Genomic DNA, 14,271 nt, shown 5'->3' on the forward strand with positions numbered 1-14,271 from the left:
ACAAGATGGATCCAGCACTAAAACTATTTTAAGTCAATGGGCACCTAGGACCATCGACTTACATTGTGTTTCATGCCTGATCCTTCTTGCTCAGTATCCCATGATAAACACAAAAACTGCTTGTATTGATTTTGTTTTTTCTGGTGCACCCCGTTCAAGTTTGTTCAATTTTTTCCCTATTGAAAATGAATGGGGAAAAAACTGAAGCGTTTTACTGCGGTTTTGAGATCCTGTGATGGACCTAAAAACCGTACAGCAAAACACAGATGTGAAAGTAGCCTAATGCTGTGGTCGGTCATGGTAATGTTTCAATCAAATATTCCCTTCTGTGCTTGTATGACTCATATTTTCAGCATGGAGCCATTCATAAATAGCTACAGTTTTGGGGTCTTCACAGTAAGAATATTGCCCTTTTATTTAATTGTCTAATCTCCCAGTATTTGTGACTTGTACTTCTAAGCTGTTTGCATTAATGTCCATTACAGTTATGTCACAAAGCCTGAACTGATTGATGAACCAAATTAAATCCTAACGTTGCAGAAGACTTTAATATATGACTAAGTGGTATTTACTCTACCTAGGGGTGATGAACACAAAGCTTATTTCTTTAGTGAAGACTGTGCCTATGTGCACATCCTCATGTCTGGTCCAGGGGGTTTTGGTTGTAGGTAGTCCTTGTTCCCACACATGCAATATCGTAGATGCCCCTTTTTGAAGTGCACCTGTCAAATGATGCATGCTAACCTGCAGTATGTGTAAGTATACTATAAAGGCAACGGCTAAACTGTTCCAATATTCTACCAAATAAATGGCATATGTTATTTTTACAGCACTTTTCTCATGGTCAGTTGTACGTTATTGTATGTTATTTTACAAGCAGTATTAAGTATAACTTGTCTCCTTTACAAAAATAATTCATTGTTAAAGTGTCCTAAAGCAATGGACATATTGTGTCATCATTATGAACATCAACCAACTAATGGATTAACAATTTGCTTTGATTATTCAGTCAGTAATTTGGACCCTATAATCTGGACCCCAAAAGGTGGGTCCTTTTGTCCAGGTTTTCACACTCTTAAATAGCCGTATTGTGCTTCTATAGTGTGAACAGTAAAGGTTTATTGCCACAAATGACCCACAAGTGGACCCACCTAGAAAGCCCACACTTCCCAGTCATAGAAGTATAGCTTAAAGGGGTTTTCCGGGATTACTATGGTTTTTCACAGATATGATTATGTAGTTCCTTACCTCATGTACATCTCTCTCATGTTTTTTTTTTTTTTTCAAATTGGACTGTCCTAATCTGTTTTACCATGTAAACACGTCATTCTGGTTTGTTTCAGACCTGTATGTAGCACTTCCTATTGTGGTATTCAACCAAACCCATGATGCACTGCTCCCTCCTCTGTCACAGCTCCAGCACCGCCCCCTAACAACACTCAGCTAGTTTATAGCTCCTCCCACCCAGCTAGTTACATAGACACTCTCATATCACTTTCCAATGCATGGACATAACACCAAAGGAAATATGAAAAAGCTGGATGGACATGGTCGTGTGAATGGAAAATAGGAGCAATAAAGGTAAAAGAAATATACGAAATTACAGCTACCTTCATGAATGATTATTTTAAAGGATGTTGATGCAAACAGGAAAAACCCTTTAAGCTTAGGCTAAACTGATTATATGATTTCAACTCTATCAACTAGAATCATGATGACATGACCAAGGTCTCCTGGTACTTGCAGAGCAGTAGTCACATGGAGGTACATTTAAAGGACTTAATTGTGTGCTATAAATCTATCAGACTTATTTTTTTCTTCAAGTATTGGATGATTTATAGTTTATTGCCATTGTACTTCGGGATCCATTACTTATTCACACCTAGACATACTAGGATTTATCTTTTCACTTAGTTTATGTATCAAGGTCGCTAATTCCTCAGTAGCTTGTGATTTGTCTTCTAAAAGTTCATAGCGAAGGCTTGAAATATCTTGCTTTATTTCTTTCAGTTCACCTGTAAATAACAATACAAAAGTCATATGTATACATCATCTTTGGTTCTCCTCAAGTCATCCTCTGATCTGCTCAACGGCAGCATTCTGTTCAATGCTTTATTCACCAAAGCATATATGTTCTTTTATATGAACATATTACTTGCCCAGTATCCATGTTTGTACTAAAAAAAAAAAAAACATATCTAAACTGCCCCTGTATTTAGTGCCAGAATATGCTAAAAATATTGATTAAACCTGAGCAGCATTGTGTGTTACAATGCACCCTGAGGTGTCAGATGAGTATAGCACCCTGTGGTATGTGACTTGTTATAACTCATTATAAAAATGAAAGTTCAGAAATGGCTCTGAGACAATTAGAAATGATTTGTGGCTCACTAGATCATTGCTGGTAAAATAATATCACATGGAAATAGCGTGAGCACTGCCTGGGGAACACAGTTAGTTGTTATCCACTGCTGGCTGTTGAGTGACTAATTCTATATTCATCAACCCATGTCGTTTGTTTAATTCCATGCTCCATATATGCGAAAAAACTATCTAACGTATTCCTTATTGTACCTAATATGGTATGGACTTATCAGACTGTAGCTTCTACCATCCTAGTCCTGTGTCTACAAACTACTCATATCAAGAAAAATACACTGATGAACTATGATAGTGGACACTTTGCTATGTATGCACTCCATTTATTCTTCTTATGGGAGTGATACCCTCTATCATCAAGTGTCCTTCCTTTTTTATGGAAGCTCTTTGGTTTTCTATCAAGTTTTCCCCTTATAATTTCCTTTTACTGTATTTAACATTAAACTGTTTCAACTGAGTCTTCCTGCCTCATATCTTTTCCAATTGTTATATTTTTCCTGGCCTTGCTGTTGACTTTAGTACAGTTCATACCATGTCAAGAACTTTCTGATCATGACACGACTGACACATATATAAAAAATACCTATTAACTGGGTTTTTGTTCATTAAATATAATGTAGTGGGTTATCCTTAAAGCTGGTCCATAAACATAAAATCTATATCGGTCAAATCTGCCAATTTCAGCATGTTCGGCAAGCCATCTAATGTGCATGGGCTCCCCAACTCACTGTCTACATCTGCTGTCATGGGCAATAAGGATCCTAAAAGTTGGATTTCATTTGCCCCTTTTGTTCCTAGGTAGATAAGATGTTGCCAGAGGTGTCTGGCAGTGTTTTTTCTTTTTTACCCATTTACTATATATGCTTGGCGGAGCCTAGCATACATATGTGTGGGAGGATCGGGTGAGATAGCTGTCAAAGTGTTCAGCTGATGGTCATTTCATATGTTTGGCCAGCTTAATGCAGGCCCTAGATGGTGTTCTTTAAATTCCTGTGTCACACACTGCTCTCTCAAGCTCCCTTCTAGTATTTTCTTAAGTGTAACTTTAATAAATATTTATGATCAGTTGTGGTGAAATCTATATTTTCTAAAAACCTGCTCCGTACCCAGATATATGGGCAATGTCTTCACCTACTGTGTGACCTTTGTTTCTCTCATATCAATCTCTTACACTTGTTTTCACATTACCTATGATTTGAAAGCCAAACAAAAGGGCATTTCATGCTCTGTTCTTTATAAAGAGTGTAAGGTAGACATGACTTATTGGACAAACACATTCATGTTTCGGCTTTTCGTTAGTATTACTAGCCAGGGCCAGGATGATGGGCATATGAGGGTAGGCGCCCGCCTAGGGAGTTGTGTTACCTAGTTGTGTAGCCTAGTGTTGGCAATGCAGAAACAATAGTTAAAAATTATCTTAAAGGAATTTTTAGGAGGAAAAAAATTCAGTTTGAATTAAGAAATGAATGACGCTTTGCAAGAATGGGTCAACATGTAGTTCTACTCTTCAGGGATTAAGTCATTTCTTTGTATTCAATAAAGTGTAGCTCAATAATTCCTGTTAATATTTAAAATACCGAACAAACTAACACTTCACTACCGGCCGGCGGACATAGCAGCCTGCACGATATAGGACATAAGGTAATAAATAGCCGCACAGTGTGCTGCTTTTAGGTGGATGACCGGGAGATTCTCTTTTTGCTACTGACCAGTCTAGATTTTACGGTACCCAGGTGTTAGTTTGTTTTGTATTTTATTATATATGCAGCGGTGGCGGTACAGCAGCAGGAATTCAAACTGTTCAATAAGTCTTGCAATAAGTGTACATACAAGCACCCATTAGTCTTTATTATTGATTGAATCCTGTTAATATTTGAATGCTTCTTGTAACTTGATAAGTCAATCAACCAAAATGTGTTAGGTGGTCAATATGACAGGTGTAGGTGGTAAATGTAAAGCTGTGCGTTATTCTTCTTACCTTCATTCACTTCATCATTTTCTTTGTCCACTTGGGCTCTCACCACATATCGTTTTATAAGTCTTTTCATTATTTGCTGTCAGGGAAAGTGACAAGGAGATACAAAACATGAGTCTCTAGGGAAGTGACAAATTATCCGTGCTTCCTTGTATACCATCACTGATGTGAAGTGATTTCTCAAGGAATTTTTGTGAAATCATTTAGCTCTGCATACACAAGCGCATAATGTTTTTTGGTATACCCCATTATTAAGAATTTACTTACTGAATAAAATATATAGAGCTTGGAAGAACCACTTACTTGATAGCGAGTTGGCTGATTTAAAATACTGTTGAAACTCCGTGACTCAAAAACTTTGGCATTAGACTGGGAGAAGAGGTTTAACTAGAAGAGAAGATATGTGGGTTAGAAAAGACTCTCAAATGATTTTTCAGAGAAAAAATTATATACGTTATATGGCACAAGACCACGGCCTCCTCACAGCTTACCAAATACAGCTCCGTACATTGTATAGCTGCTGTGCTTGGTGTCGCAGCTCAGCCCCATTCACTTGAAGGAGACTGAGCTATTCTTAGGCCTTGTGATGTCACTGACCTAGGGTAAGCTATGTGAAGACAGCGCTGCTCACTGGAGCGCTGCAGCCTCTTCAAACAGCTGATTGGCGGGGAGCCTGGGTGTCAGACCCCTGCTGATCAGATACTGATGACCTATACTGAGGATGGATCATCAGTATAAAACCCCTTTAAATTACCTGTATGATTATTTTGATGAGCTCTATCAAATGAGCCATAATTATCTTAATAGGAAAACCCCTTTAAACCCATTTCATATCCTGCTGTGTAAAAAAAGCAGTATACTATAAAACCGATCGCTTTGCCACATTTCTTTATGAAAGACAGATGGAAAAAGATGCCAATGTGCAAAGTAAATTCCAGCAACACACCAAAACTTGCCTGCAGCCCCCTTAACACATTGGGTGAGATTTATAATTGAAATCTGCCAGAATTCTGGCACAATTTATGGCAAAAACAGATGTACATGCCTTGCAACACAATCACCAATTGTTTCAGACACTTTTTAAGCCTTAACCAACATGGGGGTGTGACTTGCCAGAAAGGGCATGGTTTCGCAGATAATGGGAATAGATTAAATGCACAACATTTTTTGGTGTAAACTTAGTCTAAAGACGTTCCAGATTTATCCTCCAGCATCAGCCATTGTGATAAATCTGGTGTAGTCTCTTACTATTAAAGGAGTTGGCTAGTTTATATTACTAGCTGCACATTTGCTGATAACAGCACATGCATGCAGCTAGTAATAAGCATTATTAATGCACAGATGTCTGACAGTTTAATAAGAATAATTCATGTTTAAACCCAAATTCCCTGACCTGTGTGCCGGAGATACACTGGGAACATGGACAGAGTCCTCCATCAGCGGCCTCCACTCACTTACACTGGGGACTGACAGGGAAACTAGCACATGCTCAGTTCCTCCCCAGTGTGAATACATGGAGCCGAGTGGTGGACGGAATCCTCCATCAGTGGCCATGTTCTCAGTGCAATGCCAGTGCGCAGGTCAGGGGACCTGCATATAAACATGAATTATTAATATTAAACTATCAAAAATCAGTACTGATAGTTTAATAATGCTTATTACTAGCTGCGTGTATATGTTGTTACCTTGACTTGTGCAGCTAGTAATATAAACGGGATAAACCCTTTAATACAATATTAGTAAATATGTCCCGATCTGTTTGCTATTTGAACCTTTTCATAGTCTCTACATCTCTATTGCTCATATACATCCAGATACAAACATAAATACATTATGAATGTAAAGAATTGTATTACTGACTGGGAAATGATACTGAGAAAATCTTCTCAAAGGATGTGGTCCTGCATTTGCAATTGTACAAAAGACTGTCTCTCACTTGGGAGGACCCAGCATGTTTGTGCATGACACAGACAGTCCATCGATTTAAATGAGAACTGCAGAACGTAACGCTTCATTTACAGTCACACTGCAGGGGAATTGGACGCCTCTTCACTAGAATTCACGTGAAGTAGCTTTTATAAGATGATGGTTCCTGATTAAACACTTAAAAAATGTGATGTTGTTTAAACTGCATGTATAGGATTAATGCAGCATAAAATATAGCAAAATGATATAGGGGGTCATAAGATTTATACAATCCATTAGTTCTGCCGATACTAATATTCCTCCCGATGGACAGCAGGCTTTGGTGCCACTGACCTATATACAGGTGAAACTTGAAAAATTTGAATATCGTGCAAAAGTTCATTTATTTCAGATAAATGCAACTTAAAAGGAGTTGCCTTAATGCAACTTAAAATTAGAATATTGTGAAAAGATTCAATATTCTAGGCTCAAAATGTCACTCTCTAGTCAGCTAATTAATCCATACCCCCTGAGCAAAGGGGACCTGAGATTGTGACTTTGGGGTTTCATAAACTGTAAGCCATAATCATCCAAATTATAACAAATAAAGGCTTGAAATATCTTGCTTTGCATGTAATGAGTCTATCTCATATATTAGTTTCTCCTTTTAAGCTGCATTGTTGAAATCATTTTTTTTCGAGTTTCACCTGTACATATAATTCAGAGTCTGTGCTTTCCTCAATGTAAAAACAACAGATGAGAAATAGCACTGCTTGCTATGAGTCTGTCATGTAGAATGCAGAAATGCTTTGACACAGAGATGCCAAAGTGATTAATATGAATAACACCAATTTGTGTATTTAAATGCAGGCCAAATCCTGTACTTCAGTAAATTCATTGTTTAATTACTTGGCCATGAATGAAGCTTTACCTCTGTGACCAGCATGAAACTAACATGGCTATATGCCAAGATGCTTTGCATTTGGAGATAATCTCATTAATTTTGCTTGTAGCTCAGTGCATACTGATATTTGACATGAACACACTAAACATTGCAACACAAAAGAGGGACGGGTGTAGAATAATTAGTCTTTTTGCAGTTAACAGCCTATTAATAAAATGCTATGTTAGGATGCTGCACGCTGCGCGCAGTTCAGTAAAATGGAAGCATTCAGTCTGTGTACCCTGTCAAATCCTTTTTTTTAAATATTTTTTTAAAAAAGAAAACAGATTTTCTTGTCAATTAAAATAAAGTGACAAAGGGCGTACTGATTGGTGTCTCCGATTGTTCTGAGATTTGCTGCTGTGATGAGACAGAGAGAGCTGCATCATTTAGTGTTTGGCCAAAGAACTGTTCATATAAGTGCTACAGAGAGTTATGGAATGTAATTCTGGTAAACTTGATGTGTGGACAATGTGTTGTCTTTATGATCCCTATATTAACCGATATGGAAATTTCAAGAATTAGGCTACTTTTTTTTTTAGTACTCATTAATTTCTCACTGTCTTTTTCCTAAGTTATGTGATTCTTTTTCAAGTTATGTGATTCATTTACTGTTATATTTACTATTTACTGTTAAATTAGATGCCACATCTGATCTTATTGGAGGAAACCAGCAAACCAAATAATTTGGGAAGCACAGAAATACAGGTCATATATTAATATAATTCACTTACATCACATATCACCATGATGGCATGCTTAAAATATAATATAAAGAAGAATTAGGAGACTGCTTTGCTATGTTACAGGGATGCTTGTAGCCCTCTTACCAGCATCACCAACATTGACTTTATAAAAAAATATATTAAAAGCTTATTTAGTTATATTATGGATTTTTCACTATACAGTATTTGTTTTTGTAAAAATGCTTTTCATATATATTTTTTTATTTCTATATACTTTTTAAAATCTTATATGGAAAGGTCAGTAGACATGCAGTATTGTTAACTGAGGATCATTCTTTATAATATCACTTTTTGGAGAATGTTTGAAAGGGATTTTTCATAATCTTACTATTTAGACATCATAAATTAGACAAGGCCCTCAGGCCTCATCTCTTGTGGAATGCAGTACCCCGAATTAGCACATCTCACACCCTTTGCCAGTTGGTGAACACAATAGCACCTTCCTCCCTTAACAAAAGGCTATTTAAAATCACATCTCACATACAATGACAGCAACCTATGACAAGTCATTCAACTTGTTAGCATTTAGATTAAACTTGGCCAATATGTAAAATAACATGTATTGTATATAGCACATACCAGTATTGTTTAACAAAGTTTCAACTGTATCTTGTCACACACTATGTTCCCACCCCCAATGCCCAATAAGTATGTGCTGTGGAATAAATATTTCAGATATCGGCTACCTGAGTTGAGTTTGGGTGGCGGCTATCTCCTGGCCAGTGCAAATAAGATATTTACTTGCAAAGGAAAATATTCACGGGTTGGAGGTCTGATCCCTCATCGTATAACCATCATAAACCTGCCTGAAGAAAAAACGCTAACAATGTTTTTTTAATAATTCTCTGTAAAGGATATATTAGACGGGCAGATTTTCTGGCCGATAATCGCTAACGAGCGTTCATAGTGTTTACCATCTGGCTGTCTAGTACTGCCTCCGATTGCCTGATGAACGAGCAAACGTTCGTTCATCGGGCAATTCAGATCTTTCAGCATGCCGAAAGATCTGGATTTGCCAGTGGCAAATCGTGCAGTGTAATCACGATCTGCCGCCAGCACACCGCTGTCCTGCATGGGGACGAGTGATGGCATAGCGATCACTCCTCCCCATGCTGCGGAGGACATCACTGCATGTAATAACAGTGGTGTCCTCTGCTAGCTGTCTGATGATTGCTGGGAGGGAACGCCTTCCTTTAGACAATAGCTTGCATCGGGGTGTATAAAACACCCTTAACACTTTGAGTCCAACAGGGTTGTCCACCTTTTGCCTATTAAAGTAGATTGCATACAATAGAGCAACTGGGTCCAATAAACCAGTTAGACAATACAGCAATATGTTTGCGCTGCAGTGGCAGAGGTAAGTTGGAGATAAGACAAGGAAATTGATAATGAAGAAAGTGAGAACATCATTTGTACGTGGAGCTTCCCTTGAGAACCCTATTAAGTAAAAAGAGCACCTACCCTGAGAAGGGAAAACCTATATAAAAACCTGTAGATATTTTTGAGAAGTAAAAACAGGCACTCACCATCCAATTAGTGAATTCTAATTTAAAGATACATTTATTGAAACATATATTTAAAATATAAAAAAAAATTAGGACAAAACGGCTAAGACAAAGCAACTAAAAACAACTCAAAATACCCCCCTAAAAATGAAAATAAAAATATATCCTGAAGGTATGATTATTGTATAGTCACAAGTTATAGTAGTTGATATACCGGATAATATACACTCACTGAAGTTGGTGGTTAGCTGTTAATTAGAGTTAAATTAGTATATATACTCTATTTCCTCTTATTCAATCAATAAACAGTGAATGGCATAATAGTGTAGCCTCTATAAACGTTGAAACAAAAATAAGCAAATAGTAATAGTAACACAGTTCATAAATAATAGACATAAAGTATTGCTAATGTTCAAAAGTTATCCAGAATAGTGGAATCCAGATGAAAAAATAAAGATAGGTGATCTTAATAAATTTAAAATAATAGATAGTTATAGCAAGGTCTTTATCTTTTTGTGTTCCATAGATTTTGGAATACATCTATCTATATATATATATATATATATATATATATATATATATATTGCTTTAACCTGGGTACATAGGAAGAATATTGTTCTTTACAGTTGATGCAAAAAGGTAAAAAAACGTGGTGTGGGAATTTTTTTTTATAGATAGCAGTTCCAAGAGATAAAGATAATTAAATTCTCTGTTTAGTGAGGCATATATTAAAGGGATTCTATCATGAGATTTTACCCCTATAACCTGAACATATGCTCATGTCCGGAGTAATAAGAATAATCCTAAACTGGCCTTATTAAACTTCACTGTGGCTCTATTTGCTCAAAAAAATGTTTTTTATAACCTGTCAATCACTCACTTAAGGTGCCCAAGGGGAGGTCCGTTAATACAGGGTGCCCGGCCGCACCCCTCGCCGTCCGGTGCCCAGCGCCGCCTTCGCTGTCTTCTGCGCCGCCTTCTACAGCTCAGCGCCGCCTCTGCAATCCTACCCGTCCCTCTGCCAGATCCCGCGCCTGCGCACTAGGCTTGAGCGAAGTGCGCATGAGGCCGGCGCATGCGCACTTCACTCAAAGAAGCCGCTGCCAGGAGTCTGCGGCGCATCAGGCTGAGCCTAGTGCGAAAGCGCGGGATCTGGCAGAGGGACGGGTAGGATTGCAGAGGCGGCGCTGAGCTGTAGAAGGCGGCGCAGAAGACAGCGCTGGGCACCGGACGGCGAGGGGTGCGGCCGGGCACCCTGTATTAACGGACCTCCCCTTGGGCACCTTAAGTGAGTGATTGACAGGTTATAAAAAACATTTTTTTTAGCCAATAGAGCCACAGTGAAGTTTAATAAGGCCAGTTTAGGATTATTCATATTACTCCGGACATGAGCATATGTTTAGGTTATAGGGGTAAAATCTCATGACAGAATCCCTTTAAATGGTTAGGGTAAGTGTATTAGTTGTTTAGTTTATAAGTCTCTACTCACTGGAGACTGGTCCGAATTTAGGCTGACATAAGGGGCGTCCCACCTGATGCACAGCCACTCACCCAGCCTTGTATTTCTGCCAAACGGCGCTCTGTATGCCGGCCCTTTTGCTAGTAAGCTTGCTGTGCTGGTTACGTGCCGGCGTCCCACGTGGTTCAGAATGTGTCACGTGGTGTGGGGTAGATCATATGATACTCCCGCTTGCGCTGCCGAGTCTTCGGTGCTTGCAAACTTATGGATGCATTACTCTTGTGCCCAGGATCTTATGATTTTGATCCAATTAGACTCAAGTAGGGACCAAAATAGATGGGTTCTGGTGGGTAGTTCAGTCTGTATCTTTGCCAGACGCGTTTAGAGGTGCTCCCATCTCTTCCTCAGTGGCCATGATTCAGATTGGATCTACCCCCTTTTTATAGTCATGTGTGATGAATTCCACCAAAATTCGAAATGGATTCTTAACATAAATAGCACATTTCCTTAAATATTCCTCCCATTTCTATTTTAAAGTCATTTCTTATCATTTTCTTACCACAATATAAATACAATGCCAACAAATATAAAAATATATAAATAAAAACGCAAAAAACACATTTGCGTTTTTATGCGTTTTTTTGTAATTCTAATGTTTTTTATTATTTAGTTGCTTCTTCATATTTTCTTTACTTTCCAGAACTTTTGGATTAAAAATAAAGGATACAAATAAAAATGATGAATTAAATAAAATATATATTCTTTTAAAATTTCACTTATTCCCCCTTAAGGATAGACTTGTTTTATGAATTCTTGTCTTGACATTCTTGAAATATGATCCCCGCCTCTCCAATGTATTTCTACTTTCTCGAAAGCTGTGAATATCATCCCACTAGGATCCTTATTATGATGTTGTTTAAAATTAATGGTAAAGAGTGCTTTTCGTAACCATTTTTTATATTTGTTATATATTCAGAAATTCTCTTTTTTAAAGGTCTTTTAGTCCTTCCGATGTATTGCTTTTTACATGGGCATTCTACTATGTATATTACACTTGCTGAATTACATGTCAAGAAATCTTTTATTTCCCATGAAAAGGTATTATTAGATGAATATATCTCCATAGTCTTTTTTTTTTATTTTTAGATTTTGCAATTGTTGCATCTGCCACATCTGTAAAAGCCTTTTAGGTTAAACCATCCATGTGAGATAGTCTCTGTGTTTTTCCTTTCTTATTGTTGGTGCGACTTTGAGGGATAAACTAGGTGCTCTTCTGTATGTAATATAAGAACCATTAGTGAGTGATGGACATATCAATCTATCTTTTAATACATGATGCCAGTTTTTTTTATAATAGCCCTTATTTTACTATATTGTGCATTATAAGGTAATATCATCCTGATAGGTTCTTCCGGATTTTGAACTTGAATAAAGAATGTAACTATTTCTAGAAACTGGTTTTTGGTAAGTATTACAGATTTGATTTGTTTGTATTTTAATCAATAAGTCTAAAAATTCAATTTGTTGTGTACTAATATTCGCAGAAAATTTCAAATTGTTCTGATTATTATTAATTGATTCCAAAAATATATTGAGTTTTGCTTCTGTTTAATTCCAAATGAAAAGAATATCATCAATGCCAGAGTACCAGGTCCTCCCCCAGTCTAGGGATAATATGTTGCTGTTCCCAGTGTGCCATAAATACATTTGCATAATTAGGGGCGAACCTGGTACCCATGGCAGTCCCTCTAGTTTGAAGATAAAAGTCAGATCCATAAAAAAATAAAAATGCGTTAAAATAAACTCAACCTCTTCTGCCAAAAAATCGATTTGTTCTTTTGGGAGTTGACTATTTATTTCTAATTGTGCTTTGAGGGCTTTTATACCTTGTTCATGGTTTATTATCATATACAATGAGTTTACATCGTGATCCCAAAATCCAATGTGATTGATATTACAAATTCTCTACTATTTTAATGATTTGTGTTGTATCTTTAATATAATAAAAGGTTCTCTTTACAGTTGAATGGAAGATGCTGTCTATATATTGTGATAAGTTTGATGTTAGGGAACCTATGCCAGAGATGATTGGCCTTTCGGGAGGGTTCCTTTGGTCTTTATGGATTTTTGGGATACAATAAAATACTGGTAATCGTTGTTAAATATCCATTATGAGTTAATATTCCTGTTCTTGTAGGATTCCTCTGTCCAAAACATCTCTGGCATATTCCCCAAATGCATTATTGTATTCCCTAGTGGGATCTCTTATTAGCTTTAGGAATGTAGTAGTATCCGATAATTGTCTAGTACATTCCGCATCATATTGTTGGGCCTCTAAAATCACAATGGCTCCCCCTTTGTCTGCCAATCTGATAAAAATGTTTTTATGTTTTTGCAACTGTTTGATAGCCTGTATCTTCTGTACAGTAAGGTTATTTCTATTTCTTGGGCCATTTTTTTACTTTCCAAATTTTTCTTAAAAGTTGCCATTTCATGTCCAATTTCCTGTCTAGGGTACATCTCAGTTTTTTATGTTTTAAATTGGTATGTACATAAACATCTTGTTTTGTATAATTCCTTACTATTAGGTTTTTCAAAAAATGTTTCTTAAGACATTATTTTATATCCCAATGAACATGTCAAACTTATTTAGTTGGACAGTTGGCGCAAATTTTAGGCCTTTCTTTAGTAAGCTAGATTGTGCGGATGTAAGTTTTACCGAACTCAAATTTATTATAGCATCATCATTACTATCTATTGTTAATTCCTGTAATTGGCTCTTTTTTCTCTCTTTTCCCTTCCCTCTTCTTGTTCTCTTCTTCTTGTGTCCTGTGCATATTGGTGATAGTGGTGGTTGGGAGTATATGTGTCCCCTCTCCCTTAATTCTGATGTGTATTTTTCCAATTATACATTTTCTGCAATTGTGCTCCTTGGTTCCATTCTTGGTTGGTCTCCCTGTGCCTCAGATTGTATTGGTATCCCATTTGTGGTGATTGGTAATTTCTTAGTTCTGGTGTCTGTTGTTGTGTTCAGCGTGTGATAATCTTGTGGTGTGGTGGTATTCGATCTAAAAAATGGGGGTTAGAGAGAGTTTCATATCTGTTTGCAACTGGGACTTATAGCGAGTTTGATCCCAATTTTCATTAGGCTTCTGTGTATTTAGAACATTGTGCTGTTCCTTCTGTTGATTTTCCACATGTGTTTTTTGTGAGTCAGTCTTGGTGAAGTTTAATTATTTTTTTACTTTTCTTACTGATTATCTCCTGTTCAATTGTGCCAAAACCTTTGCATATTCTTTCCTGCCAATTGTTAAACTCTTCATTTTGGGGAAATGTATCTATTGTTTCCTTAATTTTAT

The 14,271-nt window shown here is 37.0% G+C and overlaps 1 protein-coding gene across 2 annotated transcripts in view; it reads right to left on the reverse strand.

Annotated features, from left to right (window-relative positions):
- Positions 1-336: 336 nt before the first annotated feature.
- Positions 337-14,271, reverse strand: part of TRPC3 (transient receptor potential cation channel subfamily C member 3) — a 495,918-nt gene continuing 481,983 nt past the window's right edge. For both annotated transcript variants that reach the window (XM_040418404.1, XM_040418405.1), the window contains exons 10-12: positions 4,658-4,741; positions 4,358-4,433; positions 337-2,015 (exon numbers count right to left, since the gene is read on the reverse strand). In XM_040418404.1, coding sequence (XP_040274338.1) covers positions 1,873-2,015; positions 4,358-4,433; positions 4,658-4,741 — 303 coding nt within the window. In that variant the 3' untranslated portion in view covers positions 337-1,872. The remainder of the gene's footprint in view (positions 2,016-4,357; positions 4,434-4,657; positions 4,742-14,271) is intronic.

This window comes from Bufo bufo, chromosome 2, assembly GCF_905171765.1.
Source record: "Bufo bufo chromosome 2, aBufBuf1.1, whole genome shotgun sequence".
In the NCBI taxonomy this organism is placed as follows: Eukaryota; Metazoa; Chordata; class Amphibia; order Anura; family Bufonidae; genus Bufo; species Bufo bufo.